General features: G+C 40.4%; 1 protein-coding gene and 1 long non-coding RNA gene across 2 annotated transcripts in view; one reads left to right on the top strand and one right to left on the bottom strand.

Annotated features, from left to right (window-relative positions):
• Positions 1 to 1,444: 1,444 nt before the first annotated feature.
• LOC128139379 (uncharacterized) lies at positions 1,445 to 11,663 on the bottom strand. The gene is made up of 3 exons (XR_008234354.1): positions 11,582 to 11,663; positions 11,055 to 11,148; positions 1,445 to 3,658 (listed from the first exon to the last, which is right to left on the bottom strand). It is a non-coding gene; the product is annotated as an uncharacterized LOC128139379 (long non-coding RNA).
• A 31-nt stretch (positions 11,664 to 11,694) lies between these two features.
• Positions 11,695 to 25,442, top strand: part of BCKDHB (branched chain keto acid dehydrogenase E1 subunit beta) — a 135,221-nt gene continuing 121,473 nt past the window's right edge. The window contains 3 exon segments of the mRNA XM_052781651.1: positions 11,695 to 11,875; positions 14,505 to 14,582; positions 17,182 to 17,250. Of these exon segments, the coding sequence (XP_052637611.1) occupies positions 11,701 to 11,875; positions 14,505 to 14,582; positions 17,182 to 17,250 (322 nt within the window). The 5' untranslated portion in view covers positions 11,695 to 11,700.

Here is a 25,442-nt window from a genome sequence, read left to right as displayed (position 1 = left end):
AATATTGTCATTCAATTCAAATAGCTTTTCTCACTCCAAGGTGTTCATCCAAGACATTTATAGATAACAGTTGTGTCCCCTATCCATCTGACTCTGTCACCACCTCCTGCCATCCCTACTCTGATAGTTTTCAACTTCTGGTCCATATTTCATTTTCTTGTTTTTGACTGATGGCCTAACATTATGTTGACTTGATCTGCTTGAGTCAGAGGATGAATCTCTCTGGTACAGAGGTGAATCTCAGATTTGCTCCCATCTGTTCTCTCCGTCACCCGGAGGTCATTTTGTTTCCTGTTCTATGTTGTAGTCTCACATACAGCCTCATTGCTTTGTCTTAGGCTCCATGTCTTAGCTATCTCAATCATATCTTCCTCTCCTCTGTTGCAACTGGCTTCCCTAATTTTCTCTTTTGCCATTCCATGATCAGCCTGCTTTTTCACATCCCTTTCCATTACTGCAAATTCATTTCTCAACTTATTCTTCTCTATCAGTTAGTCTTTTTTTTTGTTTTGCAACTGCATCCTTCTTCCTCTCTTACTCTTCTGGTTCTTTTCCTAGATCCCAGCCTTAAAGAAAGGATGAAAATCCTCAGACTTTCTCCTATGAATTGCTATACAAGACACCCATGCTGTTGTTTGTTTTGGGCAGGTAGAGCATTGCTTGCAAGAGTAGTTTTTCCTTTGGTCTTGTCTGTAACAGTCTTTCACAAGAAGCTGAATGTGTGCAGTCGTAGGCAGTAGCTCTGAGAGTACATATGAAACCATCAGTAGGTCTTGTACCACCTCTTGGCACATCCGAAGGAAAACAACCCTAGGCATTCATCTACTGCAATGTAGATCATCCCAGTATCTTGCAGACCTAAACAAAACCACTCCTGTTTTCTATGTCATCCTACTTCTTGTTATCATCTTCTCAGCATGCTAAGAAAAGCGTACCAAGCAAGCATACTTCTTTCTTTCCACTAATCTTATTTCTGGGTGATGTGAGAAGCCTAGCAGAGAAGACAGAGCAAGATGGTTGTTGTGGTTTAACCCAGCCAGCAACTAAGCACCATGCAGCCGCTCACTCACTTCCCTTCCACTCAGTGGGATGGGGGAGGGAATCGGGAAAAAAAAAGTAAAATTTGTGGGTTAAGATAAAAACAGCTTAATAGAACAGAAAAGAAGAAACTAATAATGATAATGATAACACTAATAAAACGACAACAACAATAATAAAAGGATTGGAATATACAAATGATGCACAGTGCAATTGCTCACCACCTGCTGATCGACACCCAGTTAGCCCCCGAATGGTGATCCTCCCAGCCCCACTCTCCCCAGTTTATATACTAGATGTGACGTCACATGGTATGGAATACCCCTTTGGCCAGTGGGACCTGGCTGCGTCCCCTCCCAACTTCTTGTGCCCCTGCAGCCTTCTTGCTGGCTGGGCATCAGAAGCTGAAAAATCCTTGACTTGGTATAAACACTAGCTAGCAACAACTGAAAACATCAGTGTGTTATCAACATTCTTCTCATACTGAACCCAAAACACAGCACTGTACCAGCTACTAGGAAGACAACTCTATCCTAGCTGAAACCAGGACAGGGGTATAGAGCATGAGTCTTCACAGAGTCATCATATGCCTAGAAAAATACACTTAGTCCTGCTGCTCTCCTGAATATTTTGACTTCTCCAGCTAACCTGCTTCTACTGTCCTGCCTGAGATCCCCCTTTCAAAGGAAAATCCTTCCTTCACTAATTTAAGTTAGTTCAGACCAAGGGTTTTCCTCCTATCCTACAGTGAAACATTACCCCTTCTTTGCATTCTGAAATATGTTTTATTTTACTGGGGGCTCCTCAAAAGAAAGTACTGGAAAGTACAAATTTACAGTTTATTACTGAGACAGTTCAAGAAAAACAAAACCAAACTGTTTGATGTTCTCCGTAAAAGGAGATGAGGCAGAAGAGCAAAAAAAATTAATGACTTTTTTTTTGTGTGCTGAAGCAGGTAATTGTCATGTTCTTGTCTTTATTACATACACCTCAGAAAGCAGATGGAAGATACAAAATCCTACAAAGGGGGCTGAACTTTGTCCTCTTGGACACAGCTCAGGAGAAATCAAAAAAGTGTTTTGTGACCACTCTTGCAAACAACTATAACTTCTAAGGAGGATCCAGTGAGACTGAATCTTATTTAGGTCCTTGTATTCTCAAAATATGATGATATCTCAGAACATGTTTATCCTCTTCAGGGGCAGACTTCCACATCTGATTGTAAAACAATGAAAGGACAAAAGGCACAAATGGAAATCTTCAGGCTTTGGGCCCAGCTGAGTAAGCAGCTCTTGACATTTCCGATACAACTGTAAAGAACATCATATGGAAAACAGTCTGATAACAGATGAACAGTCTTCTCTAGCTTCAGGCATATGGTAACCCACACGTGAATCATGCAGACTGAAAAGACCTTTCCTTTCTGGAGATCCAAATATTTCATATTACTTATCCATGGTTTTAAAAACATAAGGCACAATAAGTGATCAGCTTGATCTTTATGATTGTTCCTCCCTTTTCCACAAAGATAAGTAAATCACCTCTGCCCCAGACCCAGTCAACAGCATTAACCAAGGTACTGTTAGGCACCAAGCTAGTGAGAGCATAGCAGCATCATTAGTATTTACAAGCAGAGATCACTTAATGTGAAATCCAAGCCAGGGGTCACAGTGAGTTGCGGACTCCAAGGGCAAACTGTAACGTGCACACAGCTTGCATTGTATGTCGCATTGCGTGACACCTACCTGTTCACAGCAGCCTGTCCTTCAGAGAGCCTGGACAGCCCCACTGAACACAATTCCCTCAGAGAAACACACTTGCTTAGTGACTCCTGTTTTTCATCAAGTCTTTCAAAAAGACAGCAATTCCTGACTATTGAACGGCTCACAATGAACCAGAAAAAATATTGCTTGTTTAGTTTCACAAAGGGTCCAAGTTCAGTCTCCTTACACGCTGCAGCTCCTCTCCCATGACCTCCAGGGCTATGCTGCATCTTTCCTGGGATATCCATAACCTACAGAGTTACAAGGTAGAAATAGGGTAGGTGATCTATGGACTGACTGCAAGACTAATCTATTTGGAGTACCAAGACTGCCGTCAGATGCTAAGGCTGATAGCATGCTGAATTAGCTTCGATCCTGTTTGACAGCTTTCTGAAATCTGTGTCTGTGAGTTATTTGAGAAGGAAGCAAATGGCTGTTGAAGATGACCCACCTTTTATGCCAACAGCCATGGTGGCCATGGGACTGTGACGGGCACAGGCAGTAAGTATTTCTATTTGGAAGGAATCTGATTTTCTGCAATCAAAGTTACTAGAATCTGTTGCTTAAGTCATCTTGTAGTACCATCTTTATTATTGGGTTTGAGATTTTTAACTATTGAAGATTCCTGTTTGGATACACAGTTTCCCACAGGATTGCCTATGCCTGGACTGGGAAAATTCAATACAGTGACTGAAACTCAGGGACTAAGATGAAAAAATACTGAATCCAAATCCAAGCAGACATGTAGACCTCACGAATAGTGACATGACAGCTTGTGTGCTTACTGTCAGTGTTCTCAGGCAACGCCAGGGCTGAACTGGGGGAACGAAGGACTCCTTGCTTCCAGAAGCGATTGCCTGGGATGAGAGACACACTCTAAGAGTTTTGTGAGTTGCTACCACACATTTTTCTGTGAATAATGGATTTCAGTCTCTCTCTACTGTCACTCACACAGTCATGTTAAAACTGCATTGAGCTGAATTTCTCTGCATATCAGCTTAGTCAATAGCAAATCAACAGAATGTCCCTCCTGTGCTCTTCCTCCTCTCAAGTGTTAGCTTAACAAATGGGTATGGCAAACTGCAGCTGTATCATATTTTCTGGAATTATTACTTCTTTCTTTGGCATGAATTTATTACATAAACATATGGAAAAATCTGCACTTGGGACTTTCCAATTAAGCATATGTGACAATATCTGTGGCACAGTTCCTGCCAACAGCACTAGAAGAGTTCAAGGGAATAAGAATAAATCTCTTAGGGGCTACTCCTGCCAGGGACTTGATTCTACATCTCTGGGAAATGCTGAGCATAGGCATCCTTAACTCCTACAGAGTCACTAGTAGTGGAATTAACTTCCCATACATCAATCATTGAATGAGTTAGCAAGCAGACAAGTCTTGCTCTGTGATTCCTGCCACCCACCCTCTCACCCCTGATATCCACTGCAGTTCTGAAATGAGCGGCCATCTAGATTTAGAGAAACAAATATTGCTGGCAGTATAAATTCCCTATCTTTTTACATACACCCACCTGTCTGTCAGCCTGGGTATCTAAACCCCATCACTTCAAGCTTCTTGCACCTATGCTATGTAAAAAGTCCTTATTTATAGCTGGACCCAGAAAAAAGCCTAGTCCTTACAACCAGTTTAGAATCAAGGCTCCCAAAAGAACAATAAAGTTCTTGCCTCCCACTAATGCCTGCTGGAATTAGCCTGGCCTAGGGGCTACTTCCAGCAGTCAGATTTAGCTTGACCAGAGGCAGAAGTAGAGGTTAGAAGTAGAGCTACAATTGCGGTGAGACTTAATTTTTAGAGAACTCCCAGTAGGATGAATATGCCTTGGTTTCTTCTCATTTGACAGAAGGATTGCACAGAAATGAAATCTGAAACAGTCTTGATGAAAGCAGTGAGCCCTGTTGGTAAGTCATTTAATAATTAACTAGACAAAGCTCTTGACAGTTCACAGTAGGAAAGAATTCTGATTCAAAAAGGGTGGAGAGAACAATCTGACAGATCTGTTTTTCAACATATGTATGACACTTCATCAAGTAAATTTTTATTGTTCCCTGCCACCTAATGGTGTATGTGAAAAATTACAAATCAGTAAGACAATTCTCAAGTTATGCTACTTCTAATAGACTTTGATATATTTATTTAGATATAAGGAAGGGTCGAGGTTATGGAAAAAAATGTGAATTACTATTACTGATTTTCAGTGACATCCAGGCTGCCTAATTTAGACTAAATTCTGGGTGTTAGGGAAGCTGTATTTCTACATTAAATGCCTGTGCTGCCTATGGATGCCTCTGAAAGCCTGCTACAAGACATTCTGTTCATCTAAATTAAACTTAAGCAGAAGTCTGTCATAAACCTACTTGAAACAACTCTTTACATGAAAATTAGAAAGAATCAATGTACAGCATTGCCCCAACCTAGTTGTTTTTTTGAATGAGGCACAAAAATGTTGAACCGATCTTAGATTTCTCCAGAGCCATATGAATTGCACAAGTGTTAAGCATTCCTGCTTTGAGTGGTAACCAACAGAATTTGTAGGTACTCTGTGGTGATGAAAATCTTTAGTCAAAAGAGCATATAGAAAGATACACTCTTTTTATGTTAAAATTAAAAATGCACCTACACATTTTTTTGCTGGGATGAAGAAAAAAGATTGGGTGAAGGAAAAAGGAAATAATAATAAAAAACACAACCAGCTATCTTATTTAAAGATGGCCGCAGGTGGGTGACTACATTGGTGCAGACACCAGTGCCACACTGACTGCAGCATTAGAATCTGAATACAAGCCAATACCTGAAACCTTTGTAAATTAGCCTCGGAAAAAAATACCTAGAATGTCCTCTAACTGCAAAGATAGCCAAACTAAAAGGGAGACGTACATAGAAGGAAAAAAATATGTCGTTTGGATTAAATTTAGGAGAACTGACAGCCGAGTAGGGGGCTTTGCTTTTAGAAAATTAGCATAGGAGTCCCTAGAGTATGATCTATTTTTGAGTAGCTTTGATTATTCACAACCTGAATACAGTTCTTTTCAATCTTCTCATGTTTGAGAGCAATGAAATGCGGGCCTGGATACTGCACTGAGTTGAGCAATATTGCCTCTCTGGCTGTTGATACTAGTTCAACAAATGGACAACTGATGCACAGAAATTGATGTCTCCATACTTTAAACTCTAAATTTTACAATTGTATGGCAGGACTATGACTTTTAATTGTTCACTTGCTGGTAGAGTACAAATTCTGTATGTTTAATTTACAGAAATGACTATTAAAATTATGGGGTGAGATTTAGTATTTTTGTAAGTAAGTGATCACAGCTCACACTCTGATCAGCATCATAAAGTCAGTCTGTGGCAAAGTGAATGGAATCTCAAACACTTATTTAAACCTGTGGAACATGTTGCTTGGTACACGGTTATCTCTAGAGCAGTACCTGCCAGGGGCAGGCAGAGCACTGCAGAAACCTGTAGGGAACTCATGTGATCCAAAGGTGACTTCTTTAGATCACATGACCGTTACTTAAAGCCAACTAAACTGAATAAACCATATCTTCTGACAAAATATAGATAATTTCTACTTCCTTCTACCTGTACATGTGATGAGATAAGGTTTACAGTTTATTATTATTTAAATCAGAGCTAATGCTATCAGTCTGAATAAAATAAGCAGATAGTCCTCTAATAAAAATAATAGCAGAAAAAAACCACAATTATGCTTCAGACTTACTTATCTATAGAGGACAAAATGCTTCATAAAGGTAACTCTTTTAAACAGACACAGGAACTGCACTGTGCTCTAGGGGAATGACTATGGGGAAACAGCAAGACTTTGGCTCAGTAGGTTCCTGGCATGAGCTGATCCATCATACTTTTTTATTCTCCCTTTTTTAACTTCCACTGAACACGACTATACTATAAGCAGGCATCAAAACTGACCAGTATACTGTAGTGGATTATCAAAATACCAGAGGGGCATTCCAGCATGTTTTATATATGACCTGCTGGATGAGTATGTTTTACCCCAAGAATCCTGAGTACAGGACTTCTGCATATTTGCTTTTTGAACACTGCTTGTAATGTCAGTTGTATATATATACGAAGAATCCATCTCTCCACTCGTTTCTGAATCTGATTGATTGAGATTTTCTGGCATACTTTCTTGATCTGTCAACTAGCAATTCTCGCTTATTAGTGAACAACAACAGATATTTTAGAGCTGGAAGGTATTAATATAATTATTTCAGTATGACCTCACCCAGTAGTTTTGGTATCAAGATCATAACTTTTGTTTGAGTTATCGTACATCTTCTACAAAGAAATCTAGTTATTATTGAAGAATGGAAGTGATGAGAATCCAGCATGTTCTCAGGAAAATTGTTCCTACATTTAATTATCCTCGAGTTAAAAATGTGGTCCTTATTCTTTGCACAAATTGGATTTCGCTATGATTTTTTTTTTGCATTAGAGTTATGAGCTGTCAACTATTAGAAATCATTTCCCTGTACAGGTATTTCTAGATTGAGTCACAGTAGAAAATAGAGTTAAATATGCTCTGTGGTTTCAAAGCAATTAAAACTGATTGAATTAAACAGAGGAGAGTGGGATTCTCTTCCCGTAATTATGATACACCAAAACGTCTTATACAAAAAGCTGAATAATGTCTCTGTGGATAGACACAGCTCTTTCTAGCATTGCTTCACTTAATGTTAGGAATCACTCATATAATTTAAAAATAGGATTGTCTTTAACTGGAGTGTGATCATCCTGGTGAAGTGTTCAAAAATCTAAAAAGCAATTGGGGATGAAAGCCACAGTTACTATTCTAGACTGAGTGGGAAGCACTGTCTTAACAGAGGTGGGTGATATGGCAGAAGTAACTGGATGATTTCTGACCCTACATGCAAATGAGTACACAACTACTCCATTAAAGCTTCTATTCCTTTTTTTCCTGCTCTCTGCCAGACTACAACTTGGCTGGGTCCAGATGCAGTGCTCCTGGCCTGCTTTTTATTAAAGTCTAAAATAATAATTTGTCTTCTAAACAGCAAAATTGTCCTTGGCTTTTATGCTACGTAAGATGAAACCATTCACTTCTAAGTTCCTTTGCTCAAAACCATTGCTGCTCTGCTCTTGTTCAGTTTGTCTTTCTTGTTCCTAGGGATAAGACTACCCTTTCTGTTCACATGTCTAATCTGTACAGGACTTACTTACTTATAATAAAAACAGACAGGCCAAAAGCTACATCTTCTTCTTTCCACAGTACACTTCAGAAAACAGTTCCTCGGTTATACCTACACAAGAAAGAGATGACTGTCCCTAACCAGCAAAGTAACCCATTCGTGTGAGTGACGAAGTAGGGACAGGGGAGAAAACAGCTTCAAAGTACCAATAAATTACAGAAAAAGAAGGACAAAGCAGATTATAATTAGGGTAGGAGGAAGACAGAAGACAGCAAAGGAAGGAAGAAAACAGCTGTAGTGCCAAGATATAGTATTAGCGTGACAAGAGTGCTTACTAGCAGCTCCTATAAGAGAGGGTGAATCAGCTAATCGACTGTTGGGGTGGAGAACATGCTACAAAATTCCTTCAATGAACCACAGAGCAGAGAAGAAAACTTACAGCAACACTATAGCATGACAGACAGAATTGACAAGAAAACAACAGTGAAATACGCTCGAAGGAATCCAGAAATCACCTGGATGCCTCATCATCTACAGAGATGTAATTTATTTAAAGCAACACCTACTGGGAAACGTGACAAGCTCAGAAGGTGTCTAAGGTTCAGCTGCAAGCTATGTGCAAATTTTGAGAATTTTGTAGTAGAATAGTAGACGTGGAGCCCTATGCTCATGACAGAGTCCAATACTTGCAATTTGGTTACAATTAGATCCATGTCAATCATAGGCAACAACACGGACTTCAAAGGAGTTACATCTGATTAATGCTGGCATACGCATAGGCATAATCTGGTCCATGTCAGTAGGGTCTGCAGTCATCAGATCCTCATTAATTGCTCTGCATGATTATTCAAAAATAATAGCAATGACTGCCACAATTTTTTAAAGGTTGCCAACAACACTAAGGATGCGCATAATGACTAATACACACAGATGGGGAATGTAGCTGGATTTCAGCTCTTAAAAGTCTGGTGTATGGATTTAACAGAAGTGGCCCTAAGTGACCGAACAACTCCCAAAGATGAGAAAGCTGTCTTCAAAATGTAATTGAAGTTGCTGGAATATCATAACATATACCAGGAACAACATGGATGTAATTATTACCCCATCACAGCTGGAAAGACAAATGCTAGGACTCATCTCTGCTAACATGTTGGTCAGCCAAAGTACATTTGGATAAACATCCTTGATTGCCCATTTCCCTTTTAGTACCAGTGCAAATTCCCAAAGCAATGCGGACAAACTACCTTTTGTACTCAAAAGGCAATAACAATTTAGGTGGCAAGCCCCATCTCCAGACAGTTTTTTCTCTTCCACCTAGGTCTGAATAGCAGGTGAACAGCTCTTACTGATGGTATTTCTTCTTTCCACCCTTCCATCATAAATGCCATAACTTCCTCTGTAAGATACTGGGCTGCACGACCATTCTTTTCCTTTTCAAGTTCCATATATCTCCATATGTAGGAGACAAGAGTCGCTGAATTAAGACAGCAAGGAATATCCTTCATCTGCCTGTGTTGAAAACTGGAGCACCTCCTGGAATATCTGACCATGGTTATTGCCACATTTTATAAATACTAACTGTACATAAACCTCATATATCTCATAGCTTATAGTTTGAGTTTAGCAATTCACAGCTCCAACAACTGATTTATTAAAAATAGATGACGGACTTACAAGTAAAATAATACCCCCCTATACTACCTGTTCTCCATTTGTAAGCTTTGCAGACCTGGCCACAACGATGTGCAATATAGCTAAATTTCTCCTACTTGAATACATTACTTACTGAAAGAAATACAATTATTTGAATAATAAACTTGGATATTTGTAATCTCTTATACTATTAGCCATACAAAAAATGGTTATATATCATTTGATGGTTGTAATGTTTGCTATGTACTAAACTTTTTCAAATATTTACGTTTTGCCTTGCAGTAGAGTTGGAAGCAATCTCAACATTTGACATTTATACTCCTCTTTCATTGGAAAGATTGCTTTTCTATTGTTTATTAAAATTCTCACCCCCTTTAGATACTCATCAGTATTTTGCTTCCATGGGATATACTGGGATATGTTAGAACAACTTGTTTGACCCCATGATCTTGAGTGCTTTGTCAGCAGTCTCTAAGGATAAAGGGCATTTTAAAGAGTGACTGGTCTCCCCAGTTAGCAGTAGGATTAAGCCTTTTATCTTGCATAAATCCCCATGATTAAGAAATTCAAAATCAACATGAAAAAATATTTTTTCACACAATACATAATGAAACAATGGTCTTCACTGAAATGGTCCTGTGCTCATTAACAGGAATATTCAGTAATGGCTTGGAACTCAGGTAGAAAAAATAGTATCTAATCAAAATAGTGATACATATTTCATATTTGATGTGAAACCTCATATTTCAGTGTTTAAAACAAGGCCCTATGCAGACAGGGTTACACATGAGCCCTCTCATTTGAAAGGGATGATGCCATATATACATCATTGTAGTTTCTAGTTTTTTTCTCCGAGGCAAGGTTTTGGAGTTAATAGTTCTTGGAGCAGACTAAAAATGCTATCCAGTAGGGTCAGTCTTATTGATGATATCAACCCAGACAAGGAAGAACAACTCAAAGGGGCTTGTCACATGTGCTGGAAGCTGTCTGAAAGGGGTTGATGGACAAGCACGTGTACGGACAAGATGTGATGCGCTGATAAAAGGGAAAGGATTGACACAGAGGCAACTGAAAGGTGGCAACGACGGATGTACAGAGGAAGAAAAGCTGCAAAAGTAGAGCAAGAAGATTCACCTGGGGGACAGGACCATCTGGAGAAGGAATGTGAGGCGGTCACTTTGGTAAGGAAAACATTAGAAGGAATGTTTTATAAAACCTGACAAGAAAAATACATACATCTGCAAGACTGTAATTTCAACTGCTAAAAAAACTGTAAAGAAGGTGCGAGTGGGAGTGTTTGGAAAAAAAGACCTTGGACAAGAAGAAGAATTAAAAAAAAGACAGGCTGAGAGAGGTTGGATGTGCAGTTGAGAGAGGGTTTGAGAGATGCAGGACAGGTAATACCTGCAGGTGTCTCTGTTAATTATTTTTACCCTTCTGGGCCATCTGCTGGGGTACAATTTGAGTATTTCGGACACTTGTTCAGCATTTCTCGATGCTGGGACGGCGGTATGAAAATCCCCGCGGTAAAAGAAGAAAAAACGTTTAAGGGAAAAGGTGATGGCTTTTGTTTCAGCCGCGGCTGCGACGGCACCGAGGGAGAGGCGAGGCCCAGTTGGGCACCCCACGATGCGCCCAGCCCACCCTCATCAGCAGCGGCCACCAGACGGAGGAAAAGCACCCGCGCAGCCGCCCCGGTCACGGAGTCGCCCTCAGGGCACAGCCGCCCCTCACGGCACGGCCTCCCCTCACAGCCGCCGCCCGCCACCGCGCAGGCGCCACCGCCGGCTCCCGCCCGCCTCACTCCCCCGCGTGCCACCCCCACGTGCCGAGCACGTAGCCTCGCCCCCCCCCCCGCCCCGTTCCCCAACGGCGTGCCTCCCGCGCACGCGCAGTAAGCCCTTTCTCCCCCTCCCACCCCCTCCACCCACCGCAGAACGGCTTCTGATTGGCCCGTCCTCCATCCGCCGCTGGCCAGTCAGGAAGCCCGCCCAGGACCCCGCCTCTTTAGAACGCGCGGCGGCCGCAGCGGCCCCTGACAGCGGCGGCGATGGCGGCGGCGGCGGCGGGGACGGGGCTGGCGGTGCGCGGGGCGCTGGCCTCCGGGGCGGTGGCGGTTCGCCGCGGCGGCGGGCTCTGGAGCCGCCTACCCCCGCTGCCGGCCGCCCCCCGCCGGTCCGCGGCGCACTTCTCTTTCCAGCCGGACCCGGCGCCCAGCGCGTACGGTGAGAGCGGGGCCGGGCCGGGCTCACCCTCGCTCTGCTGCCGGGTCCGCCCCGCCGCCGCTGCCGCCGCCTTCTCGGGGGAGGCTCCCGCCCGGCCGGGGTGGGGCGGAGCGGGAGGGAAGGACAAGGGTGGGCGCTTCCCGCCTCCGCCGCCTCGGGCCGCCCTGCCCCGCCGAGGCGGTGCCCGCGGGAGCGAGGCGTCCCCGGCCGGGCAGCCGCCTCCGGCCCCGCCGCCGGGGGTGGTGGTGGTGGTGGTGGGGGGGGGGGGGCGAGACCCCCGGTCGGCGTCCGCGGCGCTTCCACCTGCTCGGGCTGTGGGTGGGAAGGCCCCGGCGGGGGCGGGGGTGCTTCTGGTCCCTTCGGCGCCTCAGCGGTAGCGGCCGGGGCGGCTCGGTGAAGTGTTTTTTGGGCAAGAGTTGCGATAGGCCTACCCGTCATCTGCTCGGACCTGCAAGCCCTTCCTCTGCCCCTCTCCTGCTTCGGTGGTAAAGCTTCTCGCAGTGCCTTAATGCCTTACATCCATCCCTATACTTTTATCACATGCTTAAGTGGTAGTAAACCTGTGACTAATAAAGACTGCTGTCTAGCGAAAGGTTTGAGGTAATCCTCACGATCCCGTGATTGAGAGTAAACGCAGATCAGTTGGGAATGAACGGCTCGGGATGAAAGTTGGTGTTTTGGCTTTATTTCCAAGATGCCTCCCTGCAGATGGCTAGTGCTGAGTTCTCCTGGAAGAAGCCTGCCAGCTGCAGAATAGCTGTTTCTCTTGCGTGAACTGCGCTGTCTTCTAGAAAGGTGTTACTTAGTGGGATGCCTTGGTGTCCCGTCTTGGTCACTAAGTCCGAGAAAACTCTCGTCCATTTCTGTTAGTCATTGGGAGGTATAGGCATCCAGGGTGTCGCGGAGTAAAACCTGTGTGCCGCCCGTCCCTGCTTGAGATCATAGTGAAGAAGTTCTAGTAGGGCAGGCCATTTTTTTGTTGCCGTTTATTACTAGAATACTTCCCTTTGATTTAAAATACACTTTGAAATTCTGTGAAAAATAGCGAAACAGTTATGCCTTTACTGGTCCTGATGTTAAGATAATGCTTCTCCAACTCCACAGTTCAAATCTGAAGGGTGCAATTAGCTTCTCCTTTCCCACGAGAGCTGATACAGAGGCCTTTGTTATAACCAAGAGCAGCAGGTCAGAACAGTCAGTGTGAGGAGTTTCTGACAGTTGCTTAAATAATAGTCATTTATTTATATCAAATACTAGAAGGATTGTATCTTTGTGCTGGTTTTGGCTGGGAAAAGATAACCTAAATACTCATGTGGATGACTTGGGAAAGAGAGAAACAACTACTGTTCCCCAGCTTTCCTTCCCTTGAATTTGTAAATGTTGATTATTTGTAGCTTTCATATAATTTGAACAGTTTCCATAACAATTCTTTTTAGTTTCTTCTTCTTAAAGGGCCATGTAAAGTGTAACAAGTGAAACTACCAAGCACAGGAGTGTGTAGGAATGCAGCTACTCAGCTCTGATGTGGCATGACACGAGTCTTTAACAACAGATGCTAACATTAATTAACAATTTAGGAAGACGAGAAGCTGAATGGTTTTTGAGAGATACTGTAGCTACCGGAAACGGAATTTAGCTCTCCTTTCTGATTTCTAACACCTATTCTCATGTTTTCCTGGGATCGTCAGCTAACCATCACTTTTTTTTTAATGTGCTGTGTGTCCTGGTAGGTAGTATTCTCCTGCGCTGTGGCTCCTAGAGTTTGCTGGTTAAAGAGCTACCAAATGTCAGCCAGGCAATTTCGTATTGCTCAGTTTCTGATAAGGCATTATTTTATTTGCTTGGGAAATCTGAGTTGGTCACAGTAGTGGGGACTGGGCTATTGTTTTGTTCCATCTTTGCTTTCAGGACTGTTTGTTTTTCCTCGCAGTGCTGGAATGAAGAGGGGCACTTGGGTAGCCCTCTTGGTTTTGAAGGTTTTCTTTCAATCCGTGCTGCAGATTTTAATACAGCAGTCTGGTGCATTTGCTTTACCCGTTTTAAATATAGCTGTTCAGCATCAAGTTTTCTTTCTTCGAAGTATGGGTTTGATGCTTCTGACACTTTCTAACTGCAGTCCAGAGAGCAGGCCAGTGGTCTAGAAAGCTTCTGATAATAATAGGTATCTGTAAACAGGAGAGGCTGGAGCTTTAAAAAAACCGAAAGATTAAAGAATGATGAAGTAAGCTTAAATGAGATCTGGTGAATCTTAGCTGAAAGGATCCCAATCCTCAAAACAATAATGCCTTACTATGGTTTCTTCCTTTGAAAAACTGTTGCATTAGTCGTTGTTCCTAGTGTTTGACTAACCATTGCAAAGCTGCATTTGCTCTAGCTAAAAGCATAGTATTTGAAAAAAGGTTGAATGCAGGGTAGTAGAATAATAGTCCTTGGGATTGCAAGGTATACCTTGCTCAATCCCATCTATCCCATAATTTAAGTTTACTCAGGAAATGAGTCTTGGGTAGTCCTAACAGGGATCTTGTTTATGACTGTTAGCTAAGGTTTTAATTGTGTTTTGCACCAGTGTTTTCTAATGTCCTTCATGTTTTGAACCAAATTAAATGGCTAAATAATTGCTTTCACACAGGGCAAACTCAGAAGATGAATCTCTTCCAATCTATAACAAGTGCCTTGGATAATACTTTAGCCAAAGATCCGACTGCAGGTATGCTATACTTGTTAGTGTGTTTTGCTTTCTATAAATTGCATTTTATTTTGCCTATTTGTGTGCCATATTAAACACATTTCTTGTGGCCTTTAAAGTTTTCTAATAAGTTATTTCTACACTTTGATCTCAAACAAAACTTAAAAACATGTTGTATTAACAGATTATTAATGGATTATGTGATCTAAGATGCAGTTGTGTCTTCTGTATTGGCTGGGTGTATTTTGCTTGAAAGCTGGGACAGGAAGATACATTGCTTAACATGCTTCTGGTATTACTGATGTGAAATATACTTCAGGGCAGCTTGAGTCCCACAAGGAAGTAAAGGAGTTTTTAAAATGTAAATCTTAGTTTTTAATTCCTTCAACTCTCTATGCTCAAAAAGTGGTATTTTTTAGAGACTATATATTCCTTGCTCTGTTCATTCTCCCTTATCTCCTTCCCTGCCCTCCAAAATTCCTTTCCAGCTTTACTGACTTCTGTTCGTCATTGTGCATAGGCAACATAAGATTTTCTAGGCTTTTGCAGTCTGGATAACCTATAACTTTGAAGATGCTAGTTCATCATAGCTTGATTTAAAAGAGTTATCCTAAACTCTTTTGCACAAAACTATTTACTCCACTTTTAATTCCTTATACATAACAGGAAGTCTATTACTTCTGTTGTTGTAACAAAGGTGTGATGATGGCCAGGTATCTGAAAGAGATGTTTAATGTCATGAACACAGCTGCAAAAGCTGTATGATCTTGTGTGATTTTGGTTTTTCTTTTTAGTGTGTTAGCAAGGCACTGCTTGAACCACTGCTCAACATGCAGTCTGACTAATCGTCTAATCTGTTAGGACAAATTCCACGTTGTCTGTCCAGTACTATGCCCATATACATTCCCTGTCAATCTACAGCTGTGTTATAATCACCTTTTTTAAATTAAACTTGGACAACTGAGGGTAAATTAGTGCCAAGAACAGATTTTTAGGACCATTTCTGTAGAATCAGCCATATAAAAGTAAGTAGAATGTTAGTCCAGCAGGGACCTAAACTCATATTTAATCTTCAGCCTTTCAGTCCCTCTAAGGTTCCAGTCTTGCTCCTGAGCTTTGCAAGGCTGGATCTTTCCAAAGCCCTTTGCAAGACCATGTTGAAGTTCTATAGTCAAGACATGTGAGTTGTCAGTAATACCCTACTTACTGAATTAATTAGTACTTCTTGCAATAGAAAGCATGTCCTTCATATGTTTTTAGTTGTGTGGGAATTGAGCAACTGTTGTTTAAGTAGTGGAAATCCTCATACTTGTGTTGATGAGAATTAGAATCTGTCCAGGAAAATATTTTCAGTGGCTGAACAGAATGAGTAAATCCACACAAGTTTGCTGATACCAGCATTAAATGGGATTTTTTTTTTTTTTATGCCAGCTGCTCAAAAGTGAGTAGCTATATGGTGATGGAAAGGCCTTACAAAGATTCAGAGTACATAAAAAACCCAAACAAGTTAGTATTAAAAATGAATTAGAGAGGTGACCAGGGGACATACTTCAATCATATATTCCATGACTACGTTGGTTTTACATCATTATACAAGTTATTTTTCTTTAAGTAGTGCCATTAATACAATTGTCAGAAGTGTGTTAATCCATTTTAGTGCTTCCAATCAGAAATGTATTTTATTTAAATAAAAATAATATTTGAAAGGCAAGGAGGTTAACTTATTATTTTGTATCCTTTAGAATATGGAGAGTATTGAGGAGTTTGGGAATTATCACAACTGACCCCAGTTCATGCAAGCTGCTATTGGTGATACTGCTGCACATCTCTTACATGCTTGAAAAAATTGAAATGGGCAATAATGTGATTTAAATAACAAAACTGTTTTAAGAAAAATTAGACATCACCATTCCATAAATTCAAATAAAAAACCCTCCAGATTAGTTGATATGAATCTAAATTTTAAAGGCAATTACTTTTAGTGATAAAACTTTATTGGCTACATCACCCACACTATGAGGATAGTAGTGTTGAACACTGAGCGTTGTCCTGGTTATTAGATATCCATCTTTTCTGTAGAGGACTTCCTCTGAATTCACTCTTCAGGTATCTGGCTAGTATGTGTGGAGAAGGCTTGAAATTTCATGTTGGATTGATATTTTGAAGAAAACTTCAATTTGACATTTTTCAAAACACTACCTTTACTGAAATCTGTGGATGAAGAATGCAAATGGTTACTGGTTGAAGCAGAACACATAACTTCAGTGACTCTTTAGTGACTGAATATAATTGTTTCTTGGAATTGCTTTTATTCATTTAGATTTAGATGTTGTGATATTATAGAATATTTCAGAAAAATAAATAGATAATTTAATGAAAGCATAGATGAGTCGGTTTCATGAATTCTGTTCTGAGATGATTCCTCATTAACCTTTGTTCTTTATATGGTACAGTTAGGCTGTGCATGAGAAATGCTTAGGTCTAGATAAATCTTGAAGTAAAATGAAATGTTAGGTGCTACTTACGTTAGTGTCTCGTATAAAAAACCTTTGAAACACGTTCATTAAAAATAAGATACATTGGAGTAACATTAGCCTCCTCTACTGTTCTTATTTTTCAGTAATATTTGGTGAAGATGTGGCCTTTGGTGGAGTCTTCAGGTGTACAGTTGGCTTGCGAGACAAATATGGTAAGTTAACTTTTAAATCTGACATTACTTTCATATTAGCATTTCTGTTGTTTTGTAGCCCTCTGTGGTTTGTGGGAGAAGAGAAGAATATGTGGGAGAGAAGCCTTGTAAATGGACTTCTGTTTTCCTTTCTGTCCTTGAAAATAGAAAGAATTTTGAATTAGTTACCATTTATGTAAACTTTCAAAGCTTTTGAAACTTGCTGACATAGTTTCAGGAGTCTTCTATTTCTTCAACTAACTTTATCAATGTAACTTCATTTTTTTTTTAAACTGCAACTGGACCAGATATTCATCATCATGGCCCCATTTAATTACTGTAATCAAGTTAATGCCTCTTGGCAACAATACATGGTGATGCTTTTTCATCCTATCTGTCAAGAACTGTGAAGGAATTACATTAAAAAGGATTTAAATGCTTTGTTAAATAGAGTAATTTCTAGCATGGCCTGAAAAGCCAATATAGAAATGATGTGTTACAACTATGCTTGTGCTTCATCTAGAATGTGATTGATTTACTTGTTTGGGAGACTCATGTGAAGGCATTCAGAGAGATGGTACAACCTTTGTCTCGAAGAATCTTAGAAGTAGCCTTTATCACTAGATAGGAAGAACAGGTTTGCAAAAGTACATGGGAAATAAGATGGTACTTAATCATCTCATGCCTCAGACAGTTGAGGTGAGTTCAGTGGAAGAGGAAAAATAGTCACTTGCAGGAGCTTTTTAACTTTGTTGCAAACTTATTTTTTAATTAAGTTTTAAATAGGCAATTTCTTTAAAACTTGCAGGAGCTTTTAAAAAGTTCTTGTGTGATCTGTGATTTAAATTAATCTGTATATTGTGTTCATTTTGGGAGAAACTTAATTCCACTATTTCTGGGCGACAGTCTCCTACAGCTGAGTATCAGTGGCTTCTAAAAGTCTTTTTCTTTGCCCCATCTTTCTTTCAGACCATATGTTGTTGCACAAGCATCTAAGTGTCATGTTCATCGTTCTTGATGGATAGAATTTAACCACCTAGTTAGTGATACCTGGTTGGCAAATCTAGAGGATTTTTCAAAGTCCTTCACTGTTCTTCCAATTAAGTTTCTTCTTTGGTTATCCATTTGGTGTGGTTTCATTAAGTACCCATTTTGCTGCGAGAAATACTGTTACTGGAACGCTAAAAAAAATAATAAAAAAAATCAATGTTTCACATATGGCACGATGGCTAGTACATAGCAGTTTACAGGTCTTGGAAACTGCTTGTGGATACAGTAACCTGATAGCTTTTAATTTGGCAGTCGCTGTCTCCCCCACTGGGCTATTAAACAGAAGAAGAGGTTATTGAATGTTAAGTTTCAGCAGCTTACTTTCTTCAAGGCACAAAGATGACTGGGATTGCTAGCAGCCAGTGATTAAATCTATTTAATTTTCCTCATCTGGAGGAGATGAGTTACTGCCATCTTGGAGTTCACCAAGATCTACTTTTTTGGAGTGAACCAGATAAAGGAACATGAGGAAGACTATACTTTAAGAAGTTTTAGAAACATAACCATATTTTGTTGTCTTGTTTCTCTGCTTTAATTATTCTGTGGATGTTTTCTCACGGTCTGGTTTATATGTTAATGTTCAAATAGTTTGGATAGGACTTTTATTAGCAATGATTTTTAGTGCTGCATGTTGAGGTTGAGTTAGAGTTCTGTAACTGGTGTGATATGTTAAGTCTGTTTACTAGACTTCATGTGAAAACGAAGCCTCTGAAACAGCAGTCAGTTGCTGGAAACATGGGCAACAGAAGGCTTCATTTGTGAAATAAGCAACAGGAGTAGATGGCTCCGTAAGCAACCTTTTGTTTTTTAGTGAACATCTCCAGTTTAAAAGACAAAAGGAACAAACTTTATATTGTTAGAGTGTTGCTTTGAGGGTTATTTGTTGGTTTTCTTCGATGTAAGAAAGTCATATAATATTGGAATGAAGGAAAGATATTATTTCATTCTTGTTGTAGTGTTTTACTGATGATATATTCAGAAGTGTCGGTGCTGTTCAAAGACTCTGTGATAGCCCCTGCCCCAGAGCGCAGGGGTACTGTTGAGATGGGTACTGTTCAGGGAGCGCAAGGAACTATTCACACAGTTCTAGTCAGTATGAGAAGCAACAGTCACAGCACATCAGCAGCCTAGCTAGTATCAGATTTATTTTATGACTGTACAACAGATTTTAATGATATTTTTGAGGAAGATATAACATGACTTTGGGAATATTTGAAAAGAACTCCTTTAAAGCGTGAGAGGCAACATGAGAAATTGTGGAAGTACCTCTATGAACATTGAACAAGGGCTAATGAAAGCTAGTATTGCCATTTGATCAGAAAGGGTGCTCACCTCTTTATGGTGAATAAAAGGATAGATTTGATGAGGAAAAACTAAGTAGTGCTCTTGTTTCATGTGATTGTAAAATAAAATGTGTGGGTACGTGTCCCGATCCAATGTTGGGGAAGGTTTTGATATGATCCCAAGAGCGAGATTAAGACACAGACGAGGTCAAATGCAGTATACTTAAAAGAGCTTTTATTATCAAAAGTATCAAAAGTGGAAAATAGTGGCGATAGGATAGAATGGAAGAAAAGGTAGAAATTAAGCAAGCAGTCAGGGTAGGATTGCTAGGGTAGTCACCACCATGGATCCAGCGGCGTCCCGTTGGTCCTCAGGCAAGCAGTCGGTGGTGGGAGTTGTGAGGATGGTCACCACCACGGATCCAGCGGCGTCCTGTTGGTCCTCAACCTTCAATTCTTTGGTGGTGAAAAAAAAAGCCCCACGGCTTGTCTCTACAGGTTTTTATAGGGCAGATTTCAATGATGTCATGCGCTGCAGGTTTCGTCTATCACATGACCTTCTGCATGATCGACACCAGAAACCAGTATGTTATCAGCTCCAGCCCATTTCCTCCCCTGGATGCCTCAATGGCCTGGTAATTGTCCTTATGGACAGAGGAGTGTCCTGCTTAAACAGGCCATCTTGGAGACAAAGGGCTCGAGATAAGCAGTTCACAGTTCCTTGAGATGACAGCCCAGTCCCTCGCACCTAACAATCTTTGAGGCAAACGGTTCGAGATAACAATTCAGTCTCTTACAGTACATAAAGTGCTGGTGAGATCAAATTGACAAGGTAGGAAACTATCTCTTCACACTTATTCAGAGCATTGCAAAGATTGTATTTGTTAGAGGAAAAGTGTGTTAGCTGGAAGAGGAAGTGAAATCTGAAAAGCTTTTTGCTGTTTTCCTACCTAAAAAAAAAAAAAAAGGTTTGCCTTACAGATTCATTATAGAAAGATCTTCCTAAGATCCCTTTGTCTTGCAGATTCTGAGTTTATGGTCTAGGTGAGAAGTGAACTGGAGATGTTGATAGTGATTGAGAGAGAAGGTAGTGGAGAAGGCATGACAGGAAAAATAAGTAAGAGTTCTTTGTGCTGCTGATGAGATACCCATAAGTAAATGGAGTCAATATCATGAATACAAGTTTGGACACAAAGAGATGTCTACAGATAAAAGGTGAACTTAAAAGTCATTCACATAATGATAATTCAACTTTGTAAGGCAGGTAAGATGACACAGGTAACTTTTGGCTTCTTTTTTTACTAATAGTGAAATTCTGTAGAAAACAGGCAGTGGCTGGAGAGGGAATAGCAAAGATGAATTAGAGTACATATTGAAAATATAGTTACAATGCTGAGGAGAACCAGGAAAGGCTGAAAGTGCAAAAATTGAAGGAATCCAAAATTTCAAGAGGGGTGTAGGTGGCTGTCAGTTTTGTCTTGGAGATTAAGTAAGTTCTGGATGCAGTGCTTGTTTTATGCTAAAGCTAGAGTCCATGTAAAATAAGGAGGAATTCCAGACAGAACTGATGAACAAGCAACCTTATGGATCTTACCTGTACAAGGAAGACTATATACACTTACTGACTCTTCTTCCCCTGTTCCCCGCCTGAATTTACCATCAACATAATAATTGGAGATACAAGTGGTATAATACGAGGTTGTTTCTATATGTTGATGTAAAATATGATGGAACGAATGGGTTTTTTTTTCTCCTCTCCTGAAAGAGGTATGCGTTTGTGCTTTGTGGTTTTTTATGTTTTTTTTCTTTTTTTCCTCCTGTAGCTAATCAAAATCACTAGGTGGCAGTCTATGCCTATAAGTAGTTATTCTGATACAAATGCTAGCTCCTTTTTAAGCACTTTTATAGAGGTCAAGGTCTAAGTATCACCTAATATTATAGTAGGGAGAATTTAGTATATTAATACTCAGTAGTAGTACTATACAGATGTTGCTCGCTATCCAGACTGTTACTGAAGTCTCTCTGGAGAGATAGAGAAGAAATTTGCTTTTAGAATAAATCTGTCATGAAATCTAAAAATCTCTTTTTTGCCAGGAAAGCTGTTTAAGCCTGAGTGTAATGTAATATAAACACAGCTAGAGGCCTATAGTAATAAGTGAAAGAAGTCAAACTTATTGACTTTGTAAGGAAATAAATCCTAATTTTTGATTGGATGAATTTTTTACATGCTACAAAGAGTTTTGTTTGAAAATGTTTAATTGAGGAATCATATGTAAACAAGTCATTATGTGGAAGTTTCTTTTCCACGATAGCTATGACTCAGGATAGTATATTTGTTCATATACATCTTATATCAACATCTAAAATAAGCGGTTCTAGTTTTCTGGCATTGCTTTGTTGCTCATGATCCTTCTATTGGTGTTAGTGTGTTTTGCAGGAACTGAATGCTTAGAAATCTGTTGCTGTAAAATCCTGCTTCCTGAAAATGAGTAGAATCCCTGAATTTTTTTATGTGGAAAGTTCCTTTCAGATAAGGGAAGGGAAGTAAATCTTGTACAATTTTTTCCTTTGTCCCCTCCTTCCTGTCTTGCACACTGGAAGGGCATATTCTTGTTTTATTTCTTGTATCCTTCCCCATCACCCCCTGCCAGGTTTTCAGTTGTCACCATTTTGCAGATGTTGCATACTCTAACCTGTAGAGTATCTTTATTGAAGTAATGAATGTCTGCTGTTCCATAGTCCTGTCTTGAGATGTTTCCTGTCTCTAGAGCAAAGATGTAAATTGCATGATTGATAGTCTGCTTCCTTGCCTACTGTATTTTTGTAGCCTAGGTAATGTGTGCAAACATTTTTTACTTTTATTTTTTTAAAAGGGAAGTATGTATTAATTTCAGTCTTTTGAAGTGTCCTGGTTTCAGCTGGGATAGAGTTAACTGTCTTCCTAGTAGCTGGTACAGTGCTATGTTTTGAGTTCAGTATGTGAAGAATGTTGATAACACTGATGTTTTCAGTTGTTGCTCAGTAGTGTTTAGACTAATGTCAAGGATTTTTCAGCTTCTCATGCCCAGCCAGTGAGAAAGCTGGAGGGGCACAAGAAGTTGGCACAGGACACAGCCAGGGCACCTGACCCAAACTGGCCAACGGTGTATTCCATACCATGTGACGTCCCATCCAGTTTAGGAACGGGGAAGTGGGGGGGGGCAGGGATTCACCGCTCCGGGACTGGCTGGGTGTCGGTCGGCGGGTGGTGAGCAATTGCACTGCGCATCATTTGTACATTCCAATCCTTTCATTATTGCTGTTGTCATTTTATTAGTGTTATCATTATCATTATTAGTTTCTTCTTTTCTGTTCTATTAAACCGTTCTTATCTCAACCCACGGGTTTTGCTTCTTTTCCCGATTTTCTCCCCCATCCCACTGAGTGGGGGGGAGTGAGTGAGCGGCTGCGTGGTGTTTAGTTGCTGGCTGGGGTTAAACCACGACATGAAGAAAATGTTATCTGAATGAAATAGCTGTACATTTGTCTTTCAGTCTGCAGATGGATTTGAAACAGTGGTCTTGAGTGTGGATACATGTGTCCTATTGCTCTGCCTGAAGTGTGAAATAAAGTTGCAGCATGTAAAGATCAGACTCATCCACATGACAAAAATATAGAGATCAGAGGTAGGGATTAGATGACAGGCGGTAAAGAAATGGGAGGAAAAACGGAGGATAAGGTAAAAATGGAGAAGGTGGACAGAAGTAAAGACTGAGAAACAAGAATAGCAGAAACAGTGATTGACAAGGAAGGCTACTCAGAAGAATGCCAGAGCAGGCTTGTTTTTTCTGGTAACTCCAAAAAAAGACCCATCTAGCCTACTGTGGCTAAAAGTGAAGATTTTGAGGTTGTATAAACAGGGGAAGTGAAGTGTCTATGTAATACTTTTCTTGAATACTCTTTCTGCTGTCCTCCAAACACTTACAGCTTGAGGGCTTCCTTATCTAGAAGTGCCTCTGCGTAGTCATCGGCCTCAGTAGAGATTTGTCTTTAATACCATTCTGGTCTACACTTGAAGGGAGGCTCTAATGTGCACTTACTGCCATGTTAGAAGTCTATCCTTAGTGAGGGTAAGGATCAAGAGCCTCCCGATTATTTCGAAGTTTGATATTCTGAGAATGTGGAATAGGATCAGTCCTTGCTCAGAACTCTGAGAATCCAACAGCAATAAGATTGGCTTGGCAGGTCTTTCCCCATAGCAGTGCTTTGGGGAGACTGAGGTTTTCTGGTTTATGTGCTCACTTTTATAGATGAGATTTGGGTAGGTGGTAGAAACCAAACCCAGAAGAATTGGAGGAATTGAATACATTTAAAAATTTGGAATCTTAGATCAAGTTATTGCCCGTGTTTGTTGTCGTCTCAAAAAGTAATATACATCTTCAGTAGTTCATGTCTCTATGCTAAAAAAATATTTGTGTACAGGCTTTCCTGTACTAGAGCTGTTTGTAGGTCTTATCTGTTACATGCAGATGTTTCGCACAAATGAGATGCACGCAGTTGTATGTATGTGTTTGGATAATATGTTTCAGTGAAGTTATGTTTCACTTGAAAGCTGTGAAGTTATTATGCTTGCCAAAAAGTTTACGCTATGGAGAGGAAAGTTGACCTAGTAAAGAAACATGAAAGACCAGAATTTAGTTTTTCTTGTTGCGAAGATTTCATGCAAGTTTGGATAGCCAGGGAACTAGCAGTTTCCCTTTAGAACAGGAGTAGGGTTTGAGCCTTATGTCTCCTTAACTAAGTAGATTGCAGTTCATTTTAGGGGTTGCTTTCCTTGGTATATCTAATTAGAGCTCATTAAAGCTTTTCATGTTCCTGTTAATGTATCTGAAAAACTGGAGTAAAAAAATAATTTTGAGTGTAGTCCTCTGAAAGTAGTCTTGAATTATCCACTTAGCAGAGGTTAAGGGAGTTGGAAGAAAGGTGGTCAGCAGGTGAAAACGTGAAAAATCTCTTTGTCCTGATGACCAACTTGCAGAGGGTCACAGCGGCTTCAGGAGCCAGCAGGTTAAGTGTAGTTGTGTTTGATCAATGCTCGAATGAAAGAATGATGTTGGGAAGAGAAAATACGTTTCTGGAGTTGTGTGAGGCAAGGAAGGAGCATTAGACCAGTACTTGTAAGATGGAACTTTCTGTGAATGGTGAATTCGGGTAGGAGAGAGATAGTTATTAGAGGATTTTAAAAGTTCAAAGAATCACTTCTGTGATTCTGTGATATTTTTAGAAGAAGTTTTTAAAGAAATTAGAAAGGAGTCTAGTAGTATCGTCAGTCTTCTGCAAAGCCAGGTGTGATTCAGGTATGGATGCAGTGAATCCATGTGTTGGTACCCAACATAGATTTTTTTTTTTTTTTTTAATGTGAAATTGGAAAAAATGTGATCCTTAGTAAGGGAAGTTTTAGTCTAAATATTATGTGTGTAGGATTCATCTTGGCAAATGCACCATTTAAAAGCTGGATCTAATATAAGCAAGTAGTTCAGGTTTCCTCCTGGTTCCGTATCAATTCTAGCAGGTAATTTGTGCTTTTGAGACTAACTATGATCATAGAATTGTTTAGGTTGAAATAGACCCTTAAGATCATCGAGTCCAACTGTTAACCTAACACTACCAAGTCCACCACTAAACCATGTCCCTAAGCACCACATCTACACGTCTTTGAAATACCTCCAGGGATGGTGACTCCACCACTTCCCTGGGCAGCCTGTTCCAGTGTTTGACAACCCTTTTGGTGAAGAAATTTTTCCTAATATCCAATCTAAACCTCCCCTGGTGCAACTTGAGGCCGTTTCCTCTCATCCTATCACTAGTTACTTGATAGAAGAGACCAGCACCCACCTCACT

This window comes from Harpia harpyja, chromosome 3 (genome assembly GCF_026419915.1).
Source record: "Harpia harpyja isolate bHarHar1 chromosome 3, bHarHar1 primary haplotype, whole genome shotgun sequence".
NCBI classification, from domain to species: Eukaryota; Metazoa; Chordata; class Aves; order Accipitriformes; family Accipitridae; genus Harpia; species Harpia harpyja.
This window is presented reverse-complemented; position numbering and strand designations above follow the sequence as displayed.